This window comes from Heptranchias perlo, chromosome 29 (genome assembly GCF_035084215.1).
Source record: "Heptranchias perlo isolate sHepPer1 chromosome 29, sHepPer1.hap1, whole genome shotgun sequence".
Lineage (NCBI taxonomy): Eukaryota > Metazoa > Chordata > Chondrichthyes > Hexanchiformes > Hexanchidae > Heptranchias > Heptranchias perlo.
This window is the reverse complement of record NC_090353.1, coordinates 38297108-38322391: the sequence shown is the minus strand read 5'-3', so window position 1 is coordinate 38322391 and position 25284 is coordinate 38297108. Positions and strand designations below refer to the sequence as shown.

The window sequence follows — 25284 nt, the reverse complement described above, 5'->3', positions numbered from 1 at the left end:
ATGGAGGGAAGGTCATTGATGAAGCAGCTTAAGATGGTTGGGCCTTGGACACTGCCCTGACGAACTCCTGCAGCAATGTCCTGTGGTTGAGGTGATTGGCCTCCAACAACCACAACCATCTTCCTTTGTGCTAGGTATGACTCCAACTGGAGAGTTTTCCCCCTGATTCCCATTGACTTTAATTTTACTAGGGCTCCTTGGTGCCACACTCGGTCAAATGCTGCCTTGATGTCAAGGGCAGTCACTCTCACCTTATCTCTGGAATTCAGCTCTTTTGTCCATGTTTGGACCAAGGCTGTAATGAGGTCTGGAGCCGAGTGGTCCTGGCGGAACCCAAATTGAACATCGGTGAGCAGGTTATTGGTGAGTAAATGCCGCTTGATAGCACTGTTGACGACACCTTCCATCATTTTGCTGATGATTGAGAGTAGACTGATGGGGCGGTAATTGGCCGGATTGGATTTGTCCTGCTGTTTGTGGACAGGACAAACCTGGGCAATTTTCCACATTGTCGGGTGGATGCCAGTGTTGTAACTGTACTGGAACAGCTTGGATAGAGGCGCGGCTAGTTCTGGAGCACAATTCTTCAGCACTACAGCCAGGATGTTGTCGGGGCCCAAAGCATTTGTTGTATCCAGTGCACTGAGCTGTTTCTTGATATCACTTGGAGTGAATCATATTGGCTGACGATTGGCTTCTGTGAAGGTGGGGATATCGGGAGGAGACCGAGATGGAATAGCCACTCGGCACTTCTGGCTGAAGATCGTTGCGAACGCTCCAGCCATGTCTTTTTCACTCACGTGTTGGGCTTCACCATCATTGAGGATGGGGATGTTCACAGAGCCTCCTCCTCCTGTTAGTTGTTTAATTGTCTACCACCATTCACGACTGGATGTGGCAGGACTGCAGAGCTTTGATCTGATCTGTGGTTGTGGGATCACTTAGCTCTGTCTATAGCATACTGCTTCCGCTATTTAACATGCATGTAGTCCTGTGTTGTAGCTTCACCAGGTTGGCACCTCATTTCTAGGTACACCTGGTGCTGCTCCTGGCATGCTCTTCTACATTCCTCATTGAACCAGGGTTAATCCTCTGGCTTGTTGATAATGGTAGAGTGAGGAAAATGCCGGGCCATGAGGTTATAGATTGTGCTGAATTTTGCTGCTGCTGCTGATGGCCCACGGCGCCTCACGGATATGTAGTTTTGAGCTGCTAGATCTGTTCTGAATCTATCCCATTTAGCACAGTGGTAGTAGCACTCAACATGATGGACGGTGTCCTCAGTGTGAAGATGGGACTTCATCTCCACAAGGACTGTGCGGTGGTCACTCCTACCAATACTGTCACGGACAGATGCATCTGCGACAGGTAGATTGATGAGGATGAGGTCAAGTAGGTTTTTCCCTCGTGTTGGTTCTCTCACCATCTGCCGCAGCCCCAGTCTGGCAGCTATGTCCTTCAGGACTCAGCCAGCTCGGTCAGTAGTGGTGCTGCCGAGCCACTCTTGGTGATTGACATTGGAGTCCCCCACCCAGAGTACATTCTGTGCCCTTGCCGCCCTCCTTGCTTCCTCCAAGTGGCGCTCAACATGGAGGAGGACTGATTCATCAGCTGAGGGTTTCTTGCCCGTGTTTGACCTGATGCCATGAGATTTCATGGGGTCTGGGGTCAATGTTGAGGACTCCCAGAGCCACTCCCTCCTGACTGTATATCACTGTACCGCCACCTCTGGTGGGTCTGTCCTGCCGGTGGGTCAGGGCATACCCAGGGATGATGATGGAGGAGTCTGGGATGTTGGCTGAAAGATATGATTCTGTGAGTATGGCTGTGACAGGCTGTTGCTTGACTAATCTGTGGGACAGCTCTCCCAATTTTGGCACAAGTCCCCAGATGTTAGTGAGGAGGACTTTGCAGGGTCACCTGGGCTTGGTTTGCCTTTGTCGTGTCCGGTGCCTAGTGGTTTGATGCCAGGTGGTCCGTCCGGTTTTATTCTTCCTCTGTCTTCTTGTAGCGGGATTGTAGAACTGAGTGTCTTGCTGGGCCATTTCAGAGGGCAGTTAAGAATCAACCGCATTGCTGTGGTTCTGGAGTCACATATAGACCAGACCGGGTAAGGACGGCAGGCTTCCTTCCCCAAGGACATTAGTGAACCAGATGATTTTTTTACAACAATCTGGTAGTTTCATGGTCACCATTACTGATAATAGCTTTTTATTCCAGATTATATTTAATTAACTGAATTTAAATTCCCCAGCTGCCGTGGCGGGATTTGAACTCATGTCTCCAGATTATTAGTCCAGGCCTCTGGATTACTAGTCCAGTAACATAATCACTATGCTACCGTGCCCGTATGGTCTGTTTCTGTGCTGTCAATTCAATGTAATTCTAGTCTCCCCTCATAACTAAAACCTGGCAGACTTTAACTGTCTTTTTATCATCAAACCTCCTATATGGCACTTTATCAAATACCCCTTGAAAATCCATATGCACAACATCCACTTCATTTCCTTTAACAACATGCTCAGTTATTTCCACAAAGAACTCAATTAAATTTGTCAGTCACTACTTGCCTTTTACAAATCCGTGCTGGCTATCCTTAATTAACCCATGTCTTTCTAGGTGAGCGTTAATTTTATTCCACATTATGGCCCCATGAAACTTAGCGGACACTGTCATTAGGTTTATTAGTCAACAGTTACCTGGTTTATCCCTTCTATTTTGAACAGAGTTGCCAGAGTCACAGACTTGAGCAGTGAGAGACCAGTGGAGAGCAAAAGACCTGAAGTATGGAGTTTAGCCTCAGCAGGAGTTCAGCATTGAAGTGCAGTTGGCCTAAAATTACATGTGAGGTGTTAAATTTCTAAGTGTTATGTTTGATTTTATTAAACTTTTCAGAGAAAAATAGTTCAGTATGGGATGGCCATCAGAAGCCTGTAATGTACCGTATTTGAGCACCGTGGGTGCTGGCGAGTGCTTTGTGAACCTGGGAAGACCACCGTGGGTAAAGAGATTTAAGGCTAATGGAATGTTGGCCTTGATCTAAAGGGGGCTGGAATGCAAAGGGGTGGAAGTTATGCTGCAGTGTATAATGCTCTGGTTAGACCCCATTTATTAGAGTTCTTTGAGGAAGTAACGGGCAGGGTGGATAAAGGGGAACCAATGGATGCAGTATATTCAGTATATTTAGATTTCCAAAAGGCATTCGATAAGGTGCCACATAAAAGATTACTGCACAAGATAAGAGCTCATGGCGTTGGGGGTAATATACTGGCATGGATAGAGGATTGGCTAATTAACAGAAAACAAAGAGTCGGGATAAAATGGTCATTTTCAAAATGGCAATCTGTAACTAGTGGGGTGCCGCAGGGCTCAGTGCTGGGGCCTCAACTATTTACAATATATATCAATGACTTGGATGAAGGAACAGAGTGTCTTGTGGCCAAATTTGCTGATGATACAAAGATAGGTGGAAAAGCAAGTTGTGATGAGGACACAAAGTGTCTGCAAAGGGATATTGACAGGTTAAGTGAATGGGCAAAAATTTGGCAGATGGAATATAATGTGGGAAAATGTGAAGTCATCCACTTTGGGAGGAAAAATAAAAAAGCAAAATATTATTTGAATGGAGAAATACTATAAAATGCTGCGGAAGAGAGGGATCTGGTTGTCCTCGTACATGAAACACAAAAAGTCAACATACAGGTGCAGCAGGTAATCCGGAAGGCAAACGGAATATTGGCCTTTATTTCTAGGGGGATGGAGTATAAAAGCAGGGAAGTCATGCGACAACTGTACAGGGTGCTGGTGAGACCACACCTGGAGTACTGCGTACAGTTCTGGTGCCCTTATTTATGGAAGGACATACTTGCATTGGAGGCAGTTCAGAGAAGGTTCACTAGGTTGATTCCGGGTATGGAAGGGTTGTCTTATGAGGAAAGATTGAACAGGTTGGGTCTATACTCATTGGAGTTTAGAAGAATGAGAGGAGATCTTATTGAAACATACAAGATTCTGAGGGGACTCGATAGGGTAGATGCTGAGAGGATGTTACCCCTCATGGGGGAATCAAAAGCTAGGGGGCATAGTCTCAGAATAAGGGGTCGCCCGTTTAAGACGGAAATGAGGAGGAATTTCTTCTCCCAGAGGGTCGTGAATCTTTGGAATTCTTTACCCCAAAAAGCTGTGGAGGCTGAGTCATTGAATACACTCAAGGCTGAGTTTGGCAAATTTTTGATCAGCAAGGGAGTCATAAGAACATAATGTGGAGATGCCGGTGGATGGACTGGGGTGGACAAATGTAAGGAATCTTACAACACCAGGTTATCGTCCAACAAATTTATTTTAAAATCACAAGCTTTCGGAGATTATCCCCTTCGTCAGGTGAATGAGTGAAAAGGTTCTCAAATCGCATATCTTATACTAGGCTGGGATAGCATCACACCAATCAAAATGTGTCGTTGTTGTTCAAACAGGCCAGTCACGGAGAACAGCACGTCCCAGTACACTGGATATACATTGTGTCAATTACACAGACAGACAGAAAGAAACCCAAATGGCAGAGAGAGAGAGAGAATATTAAAAACATAACTTTTTTTTCCCTTTTTGCTGGTGGAGTTACGTGTCGCGTGACATGAACCCAAGATCCCGGTTGAGGCCGTCCTCGTGGGTGCGGAACTTGGCTATCAACTTCTGCTCGACGATTTTGCGTTGTGTGTCTCGAAGGCCGCCTTGGAGAACGCTTACCCGAAGATCGGTGGCTGAATGTCCTTGACTGCTAAAGTGTTCCCCGACTGGGAGGGAACCCTCCTGTCTGGCGATTGTTGCGCGGTGTCCGTTCATCCGTTGTCGCAGTGTCTGCATGGTCTCGCCAATGTACCATGCTCTGGGGCATCCTTTCCTGCAACTTATGAGGTAGACAACGTTGGCCGAGTCACAGGAGTATGAACCATGTACCTGGTGGGTGGTGTCCTCTCGTGTGATGGTGGTATCCGTGTCGATGATCTGGCATGTCTTGCAGAGGTTGCCGTGGCAGGGTTGTGTGGTGTCGTGGACGCTGTTCTGAAAACTGGGTAATTTGCTGCGAACGATGGTCTGTTTGAGGTTGGGTGGCTGTTTAAAGGCGAGCAGTGGAGGCATGGGGATGGCCTTAGCGAGGTGTCCGTCGTCATCAATGACATGTTGAAGGCTGCGGAGAAGGTAATCTGGAAGGCTGTTGAAGGCTGGGTTTCTTTCTGTCCGTCTGTGTAATTGACACAATGTATATCCAGTGTACTGGGACGTGCTGTTCTCCGTGACTGGCCTGTTTGAATAACAACGACACCTTTTGATTGGTGTGATGCTGTCCCAACATAGTATAAGATATGCGATTTGAGAACCTTTTCACTCATTCACCTGACGAAGGGGATAATCTCCGAAAGCTTGTGATTTTAAAATAAATTTGTTGGACTATAACCTGGTGTTGTAAGATTCCTTACATAAGAACATAAGAAATAGGAGCAGGAGTAGGCCAATCGGCCCCTCGAGCCTGCTCCGCCATTCAATAAGATCATGGCTGATCTGATCCTAACCTCAATCTAAATTCATGTCCCATTTCCTGCCCGCTCCCCGTAACCCCTAATTCCCTTTACTTCTAGGAAACTGTCTATTTCTGTTTTAAATTTATTTAATGATGTAGCTTCCACAGCTTCCTGGGGCAGCAAATTCCACAGACCTACCACCCTCTGAGTGAAGAAGTTTCTCCTCATCTCAGAGTCAAAGGATATGGGGAAAGGGCGGGAAAATGGAGTTGAGGTAAAAATCAGATCAGCCATGATCTCATTAAATGGCGGAGCAGGCTCGAGGGGCCGAATGGCCTACTCCTGCTCCTATCTCTTATGGTCTTATCTGGAGATACTGTGTTCAGTTCTGGGCCCCGCACCGCAGGGAGGATATATTGGTCTTGGAGTGGGTGCAGCACAGATTCACCATAATGATACTGGGGCTAAAAGGGTTAAATTATGCGGAAGGGTTACAAACACTAGGCTTGTATTCCCTCGAGCATAGAAGATTAAGGGGTGATCTAAACGAGGTATTTAAGATGATTAAAGGAGCTGATAGGATAGAGAGAAACTATTTCTTCTCGTGGGGGAATTCAGAACAAGGGGGCAGAACCTTAAAATTAGAGCTAGGCCGTTCAGTGGTGATGTCAGGAGGCACTTCTTCACACAAAGGGGAGTGGAAATCTGAAACTCTTCCCCCTAAAGGCTGTTGAGGTTGGGCGGTCAATTGAAAAATTCAAAACTGAGATTGATAGATTTTTGTTAGGTTTGGGTATTGAAGGACATGGAGCAAAGGCAGGTAAATGGAATTGAGGTACAGATCAGCCATGATCTAATTGAATTGCGGAACAGGCTCGAGGGGCTGAATGTTTCTGTGTTCCTAACAGAACAGTTAGATGCAAGCAAACAGTCGTGAGCAAACTTTTAGGCTTGTTAACTCAGGATTAAATCAGTGAATGTTTAGAGATGCACGGGATACTCGAGGACAGCTAGCAGAAATTTGTTAGAGGCAGGATGTGTTTGACAAATGTAAGTTTTTTTTTGTAGAGGTGATTGATGGAGTAGATAAAGGGAATGCAATAGATGTCGTGTATGTGAATTTTCGGAAGGCATTCAATAAGGGGTCTCACTGGAGGCTTTTTACCTAAATTCAGGCGTTTGGAATAAGAGGAAATGTAACAGCCTGTAGCAGAAACTTGGTTGACCAGCCGGAAACCAGAGTTTGGGTTAATGAGTTGCTGAGTTTGGAGAAGGATTGAGTTGTATACCGAGGATCTACCAGTGCCAAGTCCACTTCTGTCCACAGTAAATACAGATGATTTGGACATGGGGAGCACAAGCACAAAACTACTGAAAATATATAAGTAGTGGATTTGGCCAAGAACAAGAACTGTGAAAGATGCAGGCAGGTTTGTGGAGTGGGAAGCCAGATGGTGCTGCATTTTGGGAGGAAAAGCAAAGAATGGGACGTGTGGAGGAACAGAGATGTCAGGTGAAACTACATCAATCCCTGAGAGCGCAGTTGTTAAAAATAAAATAAAAATCAGTAGCATTTTGAGTTTTATAATCAGGGGCTCAGAATACAAGAGTAAAGAGGTCATGATGAATTTGTACAAAGCATTGATCAGATTTGAGTTAGAGTACATGTTCTAGACACTTCATTATAGAAAGGCTTTTAAAACCATAAAATAGTGTACAGCGCAGATTCACCAGGATGATGTCAGGGATGAGAAACTAAAGTTATGAGAGACTTGAGATACTGGGACTGTTTCCACTGGAGCAGAGAAAGCTAAGAGGAGATTTAAAAGAGGTTTTCAAAATTATGAAGGGTTTTGATAGTGTGAATAGGAACATAGGAACAGGAGTAGGCCATTCAGCCCCTCGTGCCTGCTCCGCCATTTGATAAGATCATGGCTGATCTGTGATCTAACTCCATATACCCGCCTTTGGCCCATATCCCTTAATACCTTTGGTTGCCAAAAAGCTATCTATCTCAGATTTAAATTTAGCAATTGAGCTAGTATCAATTGCCGTTTGCGGAAGAGAGTTCCAAACTTCTACCACCCTTTGTGTGTAGAAATGTTTTCTAATCTCGCTCCTGAAAGGTCTGACTCTAATTTTTAGACTGTGCCCCCTACTCCTAGAATCCCCAACCAGCGGAAATAGTTTCTCTCTATCCACCCTATCTGTTCCCCTTAATATCTTATAAACTTCGATCAGATCACCCCTTAACCTTCGAAACTCCAGAGAATACAACCCCAACTTGTGTCATCTCTCCTCATAGCTTAACCCTTGAAGTCCGGGTATCATTCTAGTAAACCTACGCTGCACTCCCTCCAAGGCCTGTATGTCCTTCCGAAGGTGCGGTGCCCAGAACTGCTCACAGTACTCCAGGTGCGGTCTAACCAGGGTTTTGTATAGCTGCTTCATAACTTCTGCCCCCTTGTACTCTAGTCCTCTAGATATAAAGGCCAGCATTCCATTAGCCTTGTTGATTATTTTCTGCACCTGTTCATGACACTTCAATGATCTACGTACCTGAACCCCTAGGTCCCTTTGGACATCCACTGTTTTTAACTTTTTACCATTTAGAAAGTACCCTGTTCTATCCTTTTTTGATCCAAAGTGGATGACCTCACATTTGTCTACATTGAATTCCATTTGCCACAGTTTTGCCCATTCGCCTAATCTATCAATATCGCTTTGTAATTTTATCTACACTGCTTACAATGCCACCCATCTTTGTATCATCGGCAAACTTAGATATGAGACTTTCTATGCCTTCATCGAAGTTGTTAATAAATATTGTGAATAATTGAGGCCCCAAGACAGATCCCTGCGGGACTCCACTAGTCACATCCTGCCAACGTGAGTACCTATCCATTATCCCTACTCTCTGTCGCCTTTCGCTCAGCCAACTTCCTAACCAAGTCCATACTTTTCCCTCGATTCCATGGGCTTCTATCTTAGCTAACAGTCTCTTATGTGGGACCTTATCAAATGCCTTCTGGAAGTCCATATAAATAACATCCATTGACATTCCCCTGTCCACTACTTTAGTCACCTCTTCAAAAAATTCAATCAGGTTTGTCAGACACGACCTACCTTTCACAAATCCATGCTGGCTCTCTCTGATTAACTGAAAATTCTCGAGGTGTTCAGTCACCCTATCCTTAATTATAGACTCCAGCATTTTCCCCACAACAGATGTTAGGCTAACTGGTCTATAATTCCCTGGTTTCCCTCTCTCTCCTTTCTTAAAAAACGGAGTGACATGTGCAATTTTCCAATCTAGAGGGACAGTTCCTGAATCTAGAGAACTTTGAAAGATTATAGTTAGGGCATCTGCAATGTGCTCACCTACTTCCTTTAAAACCCTGGGATGGAAACCATCTGGTCCTGGGGATTTGTCACTGTTTAGTGCTATTATTTTCTTCATTACTGTTGCTTTACTTATATTAATTTTATCGAGTCCCTGTCCCCGATTCAATATTAGTTTTCTTGGGATTTCCGGCATGCTATCCTCTTTTTCTACTGTAAAGACTGACGCAAAGTAATTATTCAACATGTCCGCCATTTCCCCATTGTCAATGTCAATATCCCACTTTCAGTTTTTAAGGGGCCAACACTGCTCCTGACCACCTTTTTCCTAACGTAACTATAAAAGTTCTTTGTATTGTTTTTGATATCCCTTGCAAGTCTCTTTTCATACTCTCTTTTTGTAGCTCTTTCTATCTGTTTTGTGACCCTTTGTTGATCTTTGTATCTTTCCCATTCGCCAGGATCTGTGCCATTTTTTGCCTTTTTGTATGCCCTTTCCTTATGTCTTATACTGTCCCTCACCTCTTTAGTTGTCCATGGCTTTTTTTTTGGCAAGTAGAGTTCTTGTCCCTTGGGTATAAACCGATTCTGTATCACGTTTAATGTTTATTTAAACATTTCCCACTGATCATCAGTCGTTTTACCCATTAACAGATTTGCCCAGTTTACTGTGGACAGTCTCTGTCTCATCCCATTGAAGTCGGCCTTACCCAAGTCTAGAATCTTAGCAGCTGACTCACTTTTTTCCCTTTCAAACACTACATTGAACTCGATCATGTTATGATCACTATTGGATAGATGTTTGCGTAGTTAAGCCGTTAACTAAATCTGGTTCATTACTCATTACTTAATCTAGTATGGCTTGCCCCATTGTTGCCTCTCGGACATACTGCTGTAGAAAACTATCCCGGACACACTCAAGAAATTCACCACCTTTCTGACAGTTGCTAGTCTGCTTTTCCCAATCTATGTTAAGATTAAAGTCCCCCATTAAGACTACTATGCCTTTCTTACACACTTCGCTAATCTCTGCATTTATACAATCTAGCAGTTCAGAGCTGCTGCCAGGGCTCCTATACACAACTCCCACTGTCGTCTTAGATCCTTTCCTATTTCTCAATTCAACCCATAAGGTCTCTGTTGTCTGCTTACCTCTCGTTATATCCTCCTTTATCATTGAAGTGATTTCATCTCTAATCACTAAGGCTACTCCTCCCCCTCTTCCATTTTCCCTATCTCTCCTGTAGACCTTATAACCCGGTATATTTAGTTCCCAATCCTGACCATCCTGCAGCCAAGTCTCAGTAATTGCTATCATGTCATACCCTCCAATTTGAATTTGAACCTGTAGTTCATTTAATTTATTCCTTATACTCTGTGCATTTGTATATAGAACTCTTAGTTGGGCCACACACCCTGGCCTGACCTTCAGCTTTGATGCTGGATTAATCGCCTTACGCCTTCGAGTTTTCACTTTATCTGTAGTGCCTAAAGTACACTTTCTTTCTGCTGCTCTATGCTTTTCCCTTTCACTTGTTCTTGAACAACTGTTTGTACTATTTGTATTGTAAATTTCCCCTGGGTCTTCCCCTCTCTTGCTGCTCTCAACTTTACTCCCTTCTGACTCCCCGCTCAGGTTCCCATCCCCCTGCCACTCTAGTTTAAACCTTCCTCAACAGCACTCGCAAACACCCCCACAAGGACATTGGTCCCGGTCTATTTCCTCTGGCTGGGGAGTCAGTGACGAAGGTTCATCAATTTAAAATTGGGTGACTAGCAAGAACACAACATATATGATGAGTTGAATGACCATCTTCTGTGCTATAACCTTCTATGGTGCTATGTCAGGCTGGCGCTCTCACGATGTCTGGCTGGCGCTCTCACGCTGTCTGGCTGGCGCTCTCACGCTGTCTGGCTGGCGCTCTCACGCTGTCTGGCTGGCGCTCTCACGCTCTCTGTCTGTCGGTCTGGCTCTCTCTGTCTGTCGGTCTGGCTCTCTCTGTCTGTCGGTCTGGCTCTCTCTGTCTGTCGGTCTGGCTCTCTCTGTCTGTCGGTCTGGCTCTCTCTGTCTGTCGGTCTGGCTCTCTCTGTCTGTCGGTCTGGCTCTCTCTGTCTGTCGGTCTGGCTCTCTCTCTCTCGGTCGGTCTGGCTCTCTCTCTCTCGGTCGGTCTGGCTCTCTCTCTCTCGGTCGGTCTGGCTCTCTCTCTCTCGGTCGGTCTGGCTCTCTCTCTCTCGGTCGGTCTGGCTCTCTCTCTCTCGGTCGGTCTGGCTCTCTCTCTCTCGGTCGGTCTGGCTCTCTCTCTCTCGGTCGGTCTGGCTCTCTCTCTCGGTCGGTCTGGCTCTCTCTCTCTCGGTCGGTCTGGCTCTCTCTCTCTCGGTCGGTCTGGCTCTCTCTCTCTCGGTCGGTCTGGCTCTCTCTCGGTCGGTCTGGCTCTCTCTCTGTCGGTCTGGCTCTCTCTCTCTCTCTCTCTCTCTCTCTCTCTCTGTCGGTCTGGCTCTCTCTCTCTCTCTCTCTCTCTCTCTCTCTCTCTCTCTGTCGGTCTGGCTCTCTCTCTCTCTCTCTGTCGGTCTGGCTCTCTCTCTCTCTCTCTCTCTCTCTCTGTCGGTCTGGCTCTCTCTCTCTCGGTCGGTCTGGCTCTCTCTCTCTCGGTCGGTCTGGCTCTCTCTCTCTCGGTCGGTCTGGCTCGCTCTCTCTCGGTCGGTCTGGCTCGCTCTCTCTCGGTCGGTCTGGCTCGCTCTCTCTCTGTCGGTCTGGCTCGCTCTCTCTCTGTCGGTCTGGCTCGCTCTCTCTCTGTCGGTCTGGCTCGCTCTCTCTCTGTCGGTCTGGCTCGCTCTCTCTCTGTCGGTCTGGCTCGCTCTCTGTCGGTCTGGCTCTCTCTCTCTCTGTCGGTCTGGCTCTCTCTCTCTCTGTCGGTCTGGCTCTCTCTCTCTCTGTCGGTCTGGCTCTCTCTCTCTCTGTCGGTCTGGCTCTCTCTCTCTCTGTCGGTCTGGCTCTCTCTCTCTCTGTCGGTCTGGCTCTCTGCTGTCTCTGTCGGTCTGGCTCTCTGCTGTCTCTGTCGGTCTGGCTCTCTCTCTCTCTGTCCGTCTGGCGCTCTCTCTCTCTGTCTGTCTGGTTGGCTCTCTGTCTTTCTCTGTCTTTCTCTGTCTGGATTTCTGTCTCTCTCTCTGTCTGGATCTCTGTCTGCTCTCTTTCTGTGTTTGGCACTCTCTCTCTCTCTCTCTCCCTCCCTCTCTTCCTCTGTCCGCGCTCTCTCCCTCTCTGGCACGCTCGCGCTCTCTCGCTCTTTCTGGCTTGCTCTCTCTTTCTGGCTCACTGTCTCTCTGTCTGGCGCGCTCTCTGTCTCTGACTGGCGCTCGCTCCCTCTGCCCGTCTGGCGCTCGCTCCCTCTGCCCGTCTGGCGCTCGCTCCCTCTGCCCGTCTGGCGCTCGCTCCCTCTGCCCGTCTGGCGCTCGCTCCCTCTGCCCGTCTGGCGCTCGCTCCCTCTGCCCGTCTGGCGCTCGCTCCCTCTGCCCGTCTGGCGCTCGCTCCCTCTGCCCGTCTGGCGCTCGCTCCCTCTGCCCGTCTGGCGCTCGCTCCCTCTGCCCGTCTGGCGCTCGCTCCCTCTGCCCGTCTGGCGCTCGCTCCCTCTGCCCGTCTGGCGCTCGCTCCCTCTGCCCGTCTGGCGCTCGCTCCCTCTGCCCGTCTGGCGCTCGCTCCCTCTGCCCGTCTGGCGCTCGCTCCCTCTGCCCGTCTGGCGCTCGCTCCCTCTGCCCGTCTGGCGCTCGCTCCCTCTGCCCGTCTGGCGCTCGCTCCCTCTGCCCGTCTGGCGCTCGCTCCCTCTGCCCGTCTGGCGCTCGCTCCCTCTGCCCGTCTGGCGCTCGCTCCCTCTGCCCGTCTGGCGCTCGCTCCCTCTGCCCGTCTGGCGCTCGCTCCCTCTGCCCGTCTGGCGCTCGCTCCCTCTGCCCGTCTGGCGCTCGCTCTCTCTCTCTCTGTGTCTGGCACGCGCGCTCTCTCTCCCTGTGCCTGGCGCGTGCGCTCTCTCCCCACCTGCCGATGCAGTCCGTGTGGTGACGGTTCTCCCACAGTGCTGTTAGGTAGGAAGTTCCAGGATTTTGACCCAGCGATGATGAAGGAACGGCGATATATTTCCAAGTAGGGATGATGTGTGACTTGGAGGGGAACGTGCAGGTGGTGTTGTTCCCATGTGCCTGCTGCCCTTGTCCTTCCAGATGTTAGAGGTCGCGGGTTTGGGAGGTGCTGTCGAAGAAGCCTTGCTGAGTTGCTGCAGTGCATCCTGTGGATGGTACACACTGCAGCCACAATGCGCCGGTGGTGAAGGGAGTGAATGTTTTGGGTGGTGGATGGGGTGCCAATCAGGCGGGCTGCTTTGTCCTGGATGGTGTCAAGCTTCTTAAGTGTTGCTGGAGCTGCACTCATCCAGGCAAGTGGAGAGTATTCCATCACACTCCTGACTTGTGCCTTGTAGATGGTGGAAAGGCTTTGGGGAGTCAGGAGGTGAGTCACTCGCCACAGAATACCCAGTCTCTGACCTGCTCTTGTAGCCACAGTATTTATATGGCTGTTCCAGTTAAGTTTCTGGTCAATGGTGACCCCTGGGATGTCGATGGTGGGGGATTTGGTGATGGTAATGCCGTTGAATGTCAGGGGGAGGTGGTTAGACTCCCTTGTTGGAGATGGTCATTTCCTGGGTGTTGTCCAGGTCTTGCTGAATGCGGGCTCGGACTGCTTCATTATCTGAGAGGTTGGAATAATGAAGTGATAATGTCTGGCGCGCTCTCTCTCTCTCTGGCGTCGTCTCTCTGTCTGGCTCGCTCTCTCGCTCTCTCTCTCTGTCTGGCGTGCTCTTGCTCTCTCCCACTCCCCTTCCCCCACCCCCCCCCCCCCCCCCCCCCGGCAGGCTCGCACTCTGCCTGCCAGGCTGTACATAAGTATATAAGAAATAGGAGCATGAATAGGCCATACGGCCACCTGAGCCTGCTCCGCCATGGCTGACCTTCGACCTCAACTCCACTTTCCCGCCCGATCCCCATATCCCTTGATTCCCCTAGAATCCAAAAATCTATCGATCTCAGCCTTGAATATATTCAGTGACTCAGCATCCACAGCCCTCTGGGGTAGAGAATTCCAAAGATTCACAACCCTCTGAGTGAAGAAATTCCTCCTCATCTCAGCCTTAAATGGCCGACCCCTTATCCTGAGACTATGCCACCTCGATCTCGACTCTCCAGCCAGGGGAAACAGCCTCTCAGCATCTACCCTGTCAAGCCCCCTCAGAATCTTATATGTTTCAATGAGATGATCTCATTTCATCCTTTTAAACTCCAGAGAGTATAGGCCCATTCTACTCAATCTCTCCTCATTGGACAACCCTCTCATCCCAGGAATCAATCTAGTGAACCTTCGTTGCACCCCCTCTAAGGCAAGTATATCCTTCCTTAGATAAGGAGACCAAAACTGTACACAGTACTCCAGGTGTGGTCTCACCAAAGCCCTGTACAATTGCAGCAAGACTTCCTTACTCTTGTACTCCAACCCCCTTGCAATAAAGGCCAACATACAATTTGCCTTCCTAATTGCTTGCTGTACCTGCATGTTAACTTTCTGTGTTTCTTGTACGAGGACACCCAAATCCATCTGAACACCAACATTTAATTGTTTCTCAACATTTAAAAAATATTCTGTTTTTCTATTCTTCCTACCAAAGTGAATAACTTCACATTTCCCCATATTATATTCCATCTGCCACCTTCTTGCCCACTCACTGAACTTGTCTATATCCCTTTGCAGACTCTTTGTCTCCTCTTCACAGCTTACTTTCCCACTTAGCTTCGTAACATCAGCAAACTTGGATACATTACACTCGGTCCCCTCATCTAAGTCATTAATATAGATTGTAAATAGCTGAGGCCCAAGCACTGATCCTTACAGCACCCCACTAATTACCCATTTATTCCTACTCTCTGTTTTCTGTCCGTTAATCAATCCTCTAACCATGCTACTATATTACCCAGTGAGCCCTTATCTCTCTGTCTGTCTGGCTGGTTCCCCAAGGATCGGTACTAGATTTTCTTGATATATATTAATGACTTGGACTTGCATGTACAGGGCACAAAACTTGGAAGTGTAGTGAACAGTGAGTAGGATATAGACAGGCTGATGAAATTTAACACAGAAAAATGCGAAGTGATACATTTCGGTAGGAAGAACAAGGAGAGGCAATACAAACTAAAGGGTACAATTCTAAAGGGGGTGCAGGAACATAGAGACCTGGGGGTATATGTGCACAGGTGGTTGAATGTGGCAGGGCGGTTTGAGACAGCAGTTAAAAAAGCATACGGGATCCTGGGCTTTATAAATAGAGGCATAGTGTACAAAAGCAAGGAAGTCATGATCAACTTTTATAAAACACTGGTTCGGCCACAACTGGAGTATTGTGTCCAATTCTGGGCACCGCACTTTAGGAACGATGTGAAGGCCTTAGAGAGAGTGCAGAAAAGATTTAGTAGAATGATTCCAGGGATGAGGAAATTTAGTTGTATGGATAGACTGGAGAAGCTGGGGTTCTCCTTGGAACAGAGAAGGTTGAGAGGAGATTTGATAGAGGTATTCAAAATCATGAAGGGTCTAGACAGAATAGATAGAGAGAAACTGTTCCTATTGGCAGAAGGGTCAAGAACCGGAGAACATAGATTTTAGGTGATTGGCAAAAGAACCAAAGATGACATGAGGAAAAACTTTATTACGCAGTGAGTGGTTGTGATCTGGAATGCACTGCCCGAGGGGGTGGTGGAGGCAGATTCAATCATGGCTTTCAAAAGGGAACTGGATAAGTACTTGAAGGGAAAAAATCTGCAGGGGTAGGGCGGGGAAGTGGGACTAGCTGGATTGCTCTTGCATAGAGCTGGCACGTGCTCGACGGGCCAAATGGCCTTCTTCCATGTTGTAACCATTCTATGATTCTAGCTGGTTGGCTTCCTGTGTGTCCGGCTGGCTCCCTTTGTGTCTATCTGGCTGACTCTTTTTGCCCGGTTGACCCTCCGTCTCTCTGGCTGGCTGACCCTCCGTCTCTCTGGCTGGCTGACCCTCCGTCTCTCTGGCTGGCTGACCCTCCGTCTCTCTGGCTGGCTGACCCTCCGTCTCTCTGGCTGGCTGACCCTCCGTCTCTCTGGCTGGCTGACCCTCCATCTCTCTGGCTGGCTGACCCTCCGTCTCTCTGGCTGGCTGACCCTCCGTCTCTCTGGCTGGCTGACCCTCCGCCTCTCTGGCTGGCTGACCCTCCGTCTCTCTGGCTGGCTGACCCTCCGTCTCTCTGGCTGGCTGACCCTCCGTCTCTCTGGCTGGCTGACCCTCCGTCTCTCTGGCTGGCTGACCCTCCGTCTCTCTGGCTGGCTGACCCTCCATCTCTCTGGCTGGCTGACCCTCCGTCTCTCTGGCTGGCTGACCCTCCGCCTCTCTGGCTGGCTGACCCGCCGCCCTGATTGACTCTCTCTCTCACTCTTTGTCTGCCTCGCGCTCTCGGTGTGCGTCTTCCTCGTGCTCTCTCTCTTGCCCGCCAGGTCTGTCTGTCCCTCGCTCGCTCGCCCGGTTTGTCGCTCGCTCGCCCGTTCTGTCTGTCTGCCCCTCGCTCGCTCTCTCTCTCTCTCTCTCTCTCTCGCCCACCTGGTCTGTCTGTCCCTCGCTCTCTCTGTCTGTCTGTCCCTCGCTCTCTCTGTCTGTCTGTCTCGCGCTCGTCCGGTCTGTCTGTCGCGCTCTCGCTCGCTCGCTGTCTTGGTCGGTCGATCTGCCTGTCTGTCGCTCTCTCTCTCGCTCGCTCGCTGTCTTGGTCGGTCGATCTGCCTGTCTGTCGCTCTCTCTCTCGCTCGCTCGGTCTGTCTGTCTCTCTCCTGTTCGCTCCCCTCATTGCATACTGCAGCACCCAAATATTTTGCTTTCCTGTGGATTTTTTGTTTGAAAGTTATTGATATAAATTTGATGAAAAGTGTAGATACTGCCATATCATAAACCAGCTGCTGGTGGCACTGTGGGAACAATTACCTGTAATAACCCTCTGGGAGCTCTGTGGTACGTTTGTTGAAATTCGTGAATTAGAATCCAAGGGGATCGATCAGTAGGGCCAACACTCCCAGGAATGAAGTCTTTGCCTCTTACTTGGCTTTAAAGCATCTCTTCCTGTGCAGGCGGCTTATTTACAGAGTGACTGTTAAACTGCAGGTCAGATCGTGATTTTGTGGAAATAGAACAGGGTCTAAGAGCCAGGGTCCGTTGTAGTAACTACAGTGCTCACAGGAGCTGCACCTTCTCCAGCTATATTGGGAGGGTTCCCGAATTCTCAACAGTAAAATGTAGGAGAGTTTCTCGGGAATATAAAATCTCCATATGAAGAGCACAGTTACTCGCAGATTGCAACGACAGGCCCTGGATGGAACCAAAGGCCTCCATAGAGCTGAAATGTTCCTGTCTGGTTCTTGTGTTCAGGCTGAAGTTGCTGATGTGCTCAGCAGTACATAATGCTGTGAAAACTGGCTGGTTTTTAGCTTGGCCTGGATACCATTAAAGAACTTGCATTTCTACAGTGCCTTTCACCACCTCAGGATGTCCGAAAGAGCTTTACAGCCAATGAATGCTGCAGACAATTTACACTCAGCAAGATCCTATAAACAGAAGTGTGATAAATGACCAGATAATCTGCTTTAATGATGTTGGTTCAGGGATAAATATTGGCTCGGGACCCCCCCAACCGTGCTGCTTTATGAGAGGGAGGGAGGGTGAGCGAGCGGGGGAGGGAGGGAGGGCAAGCAGGGGAGGCAGGGAGAGGAGGAGAGGGAGACCGATGAAGAGCGAGAGAAAGGGAGAGCGAGGGGGAGAGGGTGTCCCACGGGAGGGAGTGAGCTGAGGTCGGGGGCGCGGTGAGGGAGTTCTACTATTGCACCAGTTTGATCTCCAGCTCACTGTTACTACACAAGGGCTCTTGGAATCCAACCTCGGACATCTTCAAAAAAAAAGACTTGGACTTGAGTGTGTGCTCCTAGTTTCAGCATTTTGGATCCAGCGATGCTCCCAGATGGAATAATTGTCAGAGTTGTATTCCGTGAACTTAATTGAGTGGAAACCGGAGATTGCATTGGTTCAACCTGCACCCTCACCTCCGAGGTGCACTTCACTTAGGGCCCCCCAGGTTGCTATGCTGTGCTGACCTCAGCGCTCACTCTTAACTCTTGTGTTGTTCTGTCGGCTTCTCTCCAGCAGTACCGCAGTAATACTGGGTCTCCAGCCAACCAGTCTCCCACCTCTCCTGTCTCCAATCAAGGCTTCTCTCCAGGCAGCTCCCCTCAAGTAAGGGAACCTTTGCTTCCACTCCTTGGCCTGCTGTTGTGACTGACTCATCGTTTGCAGTGCCAGCTTCCAGCGTTGCCCTATCTCACTGTTTGGTTTGTCTTTGTCACAATTCACCACCAACTTGCTGAGCCTTTGAAATGTTTCCATTACCACTGCATGATTCTGTGAGTGTATGTGCCTGTAGCTGTGTGTGTCTGCACGTTTCTGTGAGTGTGCATGCTACAGTGCATTGATAACTGGCCCTCAGATTTATGGAAAATGTCCCAATTTCTTCAGATCGGGAGAAGGATTAGGCAGAGAAGATAGTCTTACAAACTGAGAGCCTGGAATTTGTTGCAAGTGGAGCTGCTTCACTTCTGAATCCCCTGGGGAGAGAGTGTGAGCGGGAGGGAGCAGGAAGCAGCTGCTACGGGAGTATGTGTGAGTGGGTGTGAGCAGGAAACATTCCTTGAGGGTGAGGGTGAGTGGGTGTGAGCAGGAAACATTCCCTGAGTGTGAGTGGGAGTGAGCAGGAAACATTCCCTGAGGGTGAGTGGCAGTGAGCAGGAAACATTCCCTGAGGGTGAGTGGGAGTGAGCAGGAAACATTCTCTGAGGGTGAGTGGGAGTGAGCAGGAAACATTCCCTGAGGGTGAGTGGGAGTGAGCAGGAAACATTCCCTGAGGGTGAGTGGGAGTGAGCAGGAAACATTCTCTGAGGGTGAGGGTGAGTGGGAGTGAGCAGGAAACATTCCCTGAGGGTGAGTGGGAGTGAGCAGGAAACATTCCCTGAGGGTGAATGGGAGTGAGCAGGAAACATTCCCTGAGGGTGAGTGTGTGGGAGTGAGCAGGAAACATTCCCTGAGGGTGAATGGGAGTGAGCAGGAAACATTCCGTGAGGGTGAGGCTGAGTGGGAGTGAGCAGGAAACATTCCTTGAGGGTCAGTGGGTGTGAGCAGGAAACATTCCTTGAGGGTGAGTGGGAGTGGGAGTGAGCAGGAAACATTCCTTGAGGGTGAGTGGGTGTGAGCAGGAAACATTTCCTGAGGGTGAGTGTGAGTGGGAGTGAGCAGGAAACATTCCCTGAGGGTGAGGGTGAGTGGGAGTGAGCAGGAAACATTCCCTGAGGGTGAGTGGGAGTGAGCAGGAAACATTCCCTGAGGGTGAGTGTGAGTGGGAGTGAGCAGGAAACATTCCCTGAGGGTGAGTGGGAGTGAGCAGGAAACATTCCCTGAGTGTGAGTGGGAGTGAGCAGAAAACATTCCCTGAGGGTGAGGGTGAGCAGGAAACATTCCCTGAGGGTGAGTGGGAGTGAGCAGGAAACATTCCCTGAGGGTGAGTGGGAGTGAGCAGGAAACATTCCTTGTGCAATCCCAGATACGCATGGAATTTATAGAAAATACTGAGAATCTCTGGCTGCTTGTATGTTGCCTGATCCCAGCATTTCCCATGGTGTATGGTGAAGGAGCAGCACCTGTTCCTTGTAACCTGCTGTCAGGTGTGGGCTCGGGGCCGGGGCTCGGGCTCGGGGCCCAGGCTCAGGCGAGACAGTAATGAGGATTGGTACTGACAGTCATTCTGTGCATCGGACAGATTAATCACAAATTCTGCTGTTTTTGTCATGAAGTAGGATTTTTTCCTGGAAGATAGCAACCGTAAACATCAGAGGCTGACCTGGCAAACACTGTGCCCAGTGGGGCAGAACCGGTCCTTGTGAATCAGTACATGGGATGAGCACTGGGGCGCAGAATGGGAAATGGGGACTAGGATAGGCTGTGATGATAACGCTGGATCCAGTGCCAGCTGTTTGATGGACCCAGTCTAGCTAGGCCTGTGCTTGTTGAAAGGCTGTTGCTCTGTGCTATCCTGCAGCTAATGAAAGATGTGTTTTCCTTGTGAATCCTGTTTTGAAATTCAAGTTTAACCTGATGAAGCTTTTTCCAAAGCTCGACCGCCAAGCTGGTAAAGCTGTAGCAAATTTGCCATGTGATGACAGTCCACGGATTAAAGCTTGTGATTACTCAGTGGCAGCTTCAGATTGACGCAGCATTGTAGAAATACAAGGAAATGGGCTGTTTGGCCCACCCAGTCGTGTTGGCATTCACTATCCACATGAGTAAATGGTCCTCATCACATTTTCCCACCTCTTCCCATATCCACCTATCCAATTCCATCAATCATTTAGGAGTGGAGGATGTGAGCTTGGTACAGAGGGGTGAGACCAAGGACTGGGTGCAGGTGAGAGATGCTGGGCCTGTTGGGCAGAGAGAGGTGTGAAGAGGAGGTGTGGGTGCCCAGACCTGGGCATTGCATTTGGAATGTAACATGACTGAATGAAGTGGTCCTGGGAGCTGTGGGGGAGGAGGTGTGTGTGCGTGTCAGTCACAGGGTGATTAGCATACAATACATTTCCCATCTCTTAACAAATAACTCTGCCTTCTTTCCAACAGACATCCATACTTGGGAGCGTTTTTGGAGATTATTACGATCAGCAGCTGACAAACAGACAGGCCAACTCCCTGTCACATCAGGTAAATACCCAGACCAACTCCCTATTAGGCACCAGGTAAATACCCAGACCCACTTCCTATCACACACCAGACAAACATCCAGAGCCACTCCCTATCACACACCAGATAAACACCCAGACCCACTCCCTATCACACACCAGATAAACACCCAGACCCACTCCCTGTCACATCAGGTAAGCACCCTGACCAACTCCCTATCACACACCAGGTAATTGTGATGATTGCACAGTGTTCAGTTCCATTCGCAACCCCTCAGATAATGAAGCAGGCCGTGCCCGCATGCAGCATGACCTGGACACCATCCAGGCTTGGGCTGGTAAGTGGCAAATAACAAGCTGTTCCAGAAGGCGGCTCACCACCACCTTCCCAAGAGCAATTAGGGATGGGCAATAAATGCCGGCCTCGCCAGCAACGCCCATATCCCATGAACGAATCAAAAAAAAACCACCCAGACCCACTCCAGGAGCCCCCAGCGTCGGGACGAGTCCAGGAGTAAGACTCTAGCTGTTATGTTGTTCTTTATTTTAGCTTGAACAGTTTAATATGATCGAAAGCCCGAACAGCACCAACAGCCTGTACAGCCAAATTTCAACTCTGAACTACTCGCAGGCAGCCATGATGGGGCTGACAGGAAGCCACGGGAGCCTGCAGGACTCTCAGCTCAGTTATACCAACCATGCAAACATCCCCAACATCATCCTGACAGGTGAGCAGATCCCAACCTCATTGTAGCAAACCTTTCTTTCTGTGATTATCCACCCTAGCCAATTCATTACACCACCTTGTACAGTGCAGCATGTGGGATAATTGGAGCATAACCCAGAGCTCACAAACTCTGCCCATCTCATTCAGAGAATAACTGGTGTAGGAGTGACAACCGTTTGGAGTTGAGGCACACTGCTGGGGCCGTATAGAGGGAACTTTACTTTGTTTCTAGGGTGTGCAAAAGTAGAGGGAAGAATCCCTGTGTCCCAGTACTACTATCTCACCATGATAATCCTCACCCCTCTCCCACAATCACTCCCAGATGCTGCTGTCCGGGTATAAGATGCACTGACTTATGTGTTCACACCAGCTCCACACTCTCGCATTTATAAAGCGCCTCTAATGTAGAAAAACGTCCCAAGGCACTTCCCAAAAACCGAATTAGACAAAAATGGGTGCCGAGACAAAGGAGTGTAGAGGGAGCTGTACTCTGTATCTAACCCTGTACCTGCCCTGGGAGAGTTTGATGGGACAGTGTAGAGGGAGCTTTACTCTGTATCCAACCCTGTACCTGCCCTGGGAGAGTTTGATGGGACAGTGTAGAGGGAGCTTTACTCTGTATCCAACCCTGTACCTGCCCTGGGAGAGTTTGATGGGACAGTGTAGAGGGAGCTTTACTCTGTATCCAACCCTGTACCTGCCCTGGGAGAGTTTGATGGGACAGTGTAGAGGGAGCTTTACTCTGTATCTAACCCTGTACCTGCCCTGGGAGAGTTTGATGGGACAGTGTAGAGGGAGCTTTACTCTGTATCTAACCCTGTACCTGCCCTGGGAGAGCTTGATGGGACAGTGTAGAGGGAGCTTTACTCTGTATCTAACGGTTGTAGGGGAGAAGCTTATTCTGTATGTGGGAGGGCTGCCCAGCTGGCTGATGGGCAATGCCTCATTATGACTGATCTGTGGCAGAGTGCCAGAGTACCCTGGGGTGACACCCTACCTATTCGTAATGTTCCTTCTGTCCCATTGGCCCGTGTCCCAGCACTTCCTGCCGCTGTTTCTCCAGGCTTGGGCTGATAAGTGGCAAGTAACATTCGCGCCAGACAAGTGCCAGGCAATGAACATTTCCAACAAGAGAGAGTCTAACCACCTCTCCTTGACATTCAACGGCATTACCATCGCCGAATCCCCCACCATCAACATCCTGGGCGTCACCATTGACCAGAAACTTAACTGGACCAGCCATATAAATACTGTGGCTGCAAGACCAGGTCAGAGGCTGGGTATTCTGCGGCGAGTGACTCACCTCCTGACTCCCCAAAGCCTTTTTACCACCTATAAGGCACAAGTCAGGAGTGTGATGGAATACTCTCCACTTGCCTGGATGAGTGCAGTTCCAACACTCAAGAAACTCGACATCATCCAGGAGCCCGCTTGATTGGCACCCCATCCACCACCCTAAACATTCTCTCTCTCCCTCCACCACCGGCGCACAGTGGCTGCAGTGTGTACCATCCACAGGATGCACTGCAGCAACTCGCCAAGGCTTCTTCGACAGCACCTCCCAAACCCGCGACCTCTACCACCTAGAAGGACAAGAGCAGCAGGCACATGGGAACAACACCACCTGCACGTTCCCCTCCAAGTCACACATCATCCCGACTTGGAAATATATCGCCGTTCCTTCATCGTCGCTGGGTCAAAATCCTGGAACTCCCTTCCTAACAGCACTGTGGGAGAACCTTCACCACACGGACTGCAGCAGTTCAAGAAGGCGGCTCACCACCACCTTCTCAAGGGCAATTAGGGATGGGCAATAAATGCCGGCCTCGCCAGCGACGCCCACATCCCCAGAATTTTTTTTAAAACGGGCAGTTTACCTTTGCCCAACCCCCAACATTCTGAGTGTAGCAAAACATCGTCCCCACTGCAGTCTGAGTAGCAAGACATCGTACCCACTGCAGTCTGAGTAGCAAGACATCGTACCCACTGCAGTCTGAGTAGCAAGACATCGTATGTGCTACGACCCTACGCAGTCCTGGTGTATCAGGAGCGGAAAATAACTCAGAGTAACGTGAATTATTCACTGAGAAATTCAGACAATTTTTTACAATAAAGCCGGTTTGATTGCCTGGCATTATGGGGTTAAATGGTCAGTATTGATGGCACTGCCCAGGTTGTGTGCAACCTGCTGTCTGATGTGCTAACCCAGCCTGTCTTTCTGTATTTCCCACCCAGTGACAGGTGAATCTCCGCCTAGTCTGTCGAAGGAGCTAACCAATTCGCTCGCAGGCGTTGGAGACGTGACCTTTGACACCGACTCCCAGTTTCCTCTCGATGAACTGAAAATTGACCCTTTAACGTTGGATGGCCTGCACATGCTGAATGATCCGGACATGGTCCTGACAGACCCCGCTACAGAGGATACTTTCCGCATGGATCGCCTGTAGAAAGGGCCACTCCGACCCAGGACAAATAGGGGGACACAGGCCAAAAACCTGCCAGGGAGCAGAAATTAAGCGACCGAGTGCGATTGGTGGAATGATGTTAGCGTGAGAGCGTAACGTGCAATGAATTCTGCTTCTTGTTCTGAGCTTGCAACTCTGCGAACCTGAATGAACCAAGTATCGTGCTTGCAGCCGCGTGACGCACCCCTCCATTGTCAGCATTTCATTGGCTCCGTTTCATCCCGGGCCTCTTTTATTTTCCCTCTTCCCTTGTGTATATCGTCCTCTTGACCACGATGAGCTGTCAATGTGTCATTATCGTCAGCAGGTTTATGAATCGAGTGGAATTTACTTGTGAGACAACAACTGATGGCAGCACTCTGCGGCTCCAGCCCAGCAGTATGGTGCATTCTTATTTAACCTCAAATCCACAGCCCAAGGCCCCCCTCAGTGCTCTGTTGCCATTGTATTTCCAGTGCTGCACGATTTTTATTTATATTTTTATATTTGCCTGTGATTTCTCGCTCCTGCCCATTCCCTTCACTGCGCTTGTGTTCTGCAAAAATCCATGGCCTTGTTGTTATGTTGCTGGGAAAGTGAGCGCAAGAATGAACTGATAGAAGAGCTAAGTGCATGGACAGAAATTGTATTTCAACCGATGCTTACCAGTGGCCTGCTCCTGATCCGGATCCTGCTCCCGATCCTGCTCTTGCTCCTGATCCGGATCCGGCTCCCGATCCTGCTCTTGCTCCTGATCCGGATCCGGCTCCCGATCCTGCTCTTGCTCCTGATCCGGCTCCTGATCCCCATCCGGCTCCCGTTTGTGCTTCTTTCATTTGTTGTTTTCCAGCAGCTTTTTAAAAAAAATGTTGACGTTTTGTCCCGGGCGGAGTTTGCTGCCTCTTAGTGAAAAACCAAACGTTCACATCCTCCCTCACTGCAGCTGCACCCGTTCACAATCAGTCCCTGCCGTCCATTCTTCAATTCCCCCCCCCCCCCCAGCCCATTCTTCAATCCCCCCAGCCCATTCTTCAATTCCCCCCCCAGCCCATTCTTCAATTCCCCCCCCAGCCCATTCTTCAATTCCCCCCCCCAGCCCATTCTTCAATTCCCCCCCCAGCCCATTCTTCAATTCCCCCCCCAGCCCATTCTTCAATTCCCCCCCCAGCCCATTCTTCAATTCCCCCCCCCAGCCCATTCTTCAATTCCCCCCCCCAGCCCATTCTTTAATTCCCCCCCCAGCCCATTCTTCAATTCCCCCCCCCAGCCCATTCTTTAATTCCCCCCCAGCCCATTCTTTAATTCCCCCCCCAGCTCATTCTTTAATTCCCCCCCCCCAGCCCATTCTTTAATTCCCCCCCCAGCCCATTCTTTAATTCTTTCCCCCTTTATGGCCTCTTACTCCGTCTGCATCTTCTTAGCCCCTCCAGTC

At 49.4% G+C, this 25284-nt stretch overlaps 1 protein-coding gene across 1 annotated transcript in view; it reads left to right on the top strand.

Moving 5' to 3' along the window:
- Positions 1 to 24970, top strand: part of LOC137299707 (CREB-regulated transcription coactivator 1-like) — a 58142-nt gene extending 33172 nt beyond the window's left edge. The window contains exons 11-13 of the mRNA XM_067968646.1: positions 20623 to 20703; positions 21232 to 21409; positions 23644 to 24970. Of these exons, the coding sequence (XP_067824747.1) occupies positions 20623 to 20703; positions 21232 to 21409; positions 23644 to 23855 (471 nt within the window). The 3' untranslated portion in view covers positions 23856 to 24970. The remainder of the gene's footprint in view (positions 1 to 20622; positions 20704 to 21231; positions 21410 to 23643) is intronic.
- The last annotated feature ends 314 nt before the right edge of the window (positions 24971 to 25284 follow it).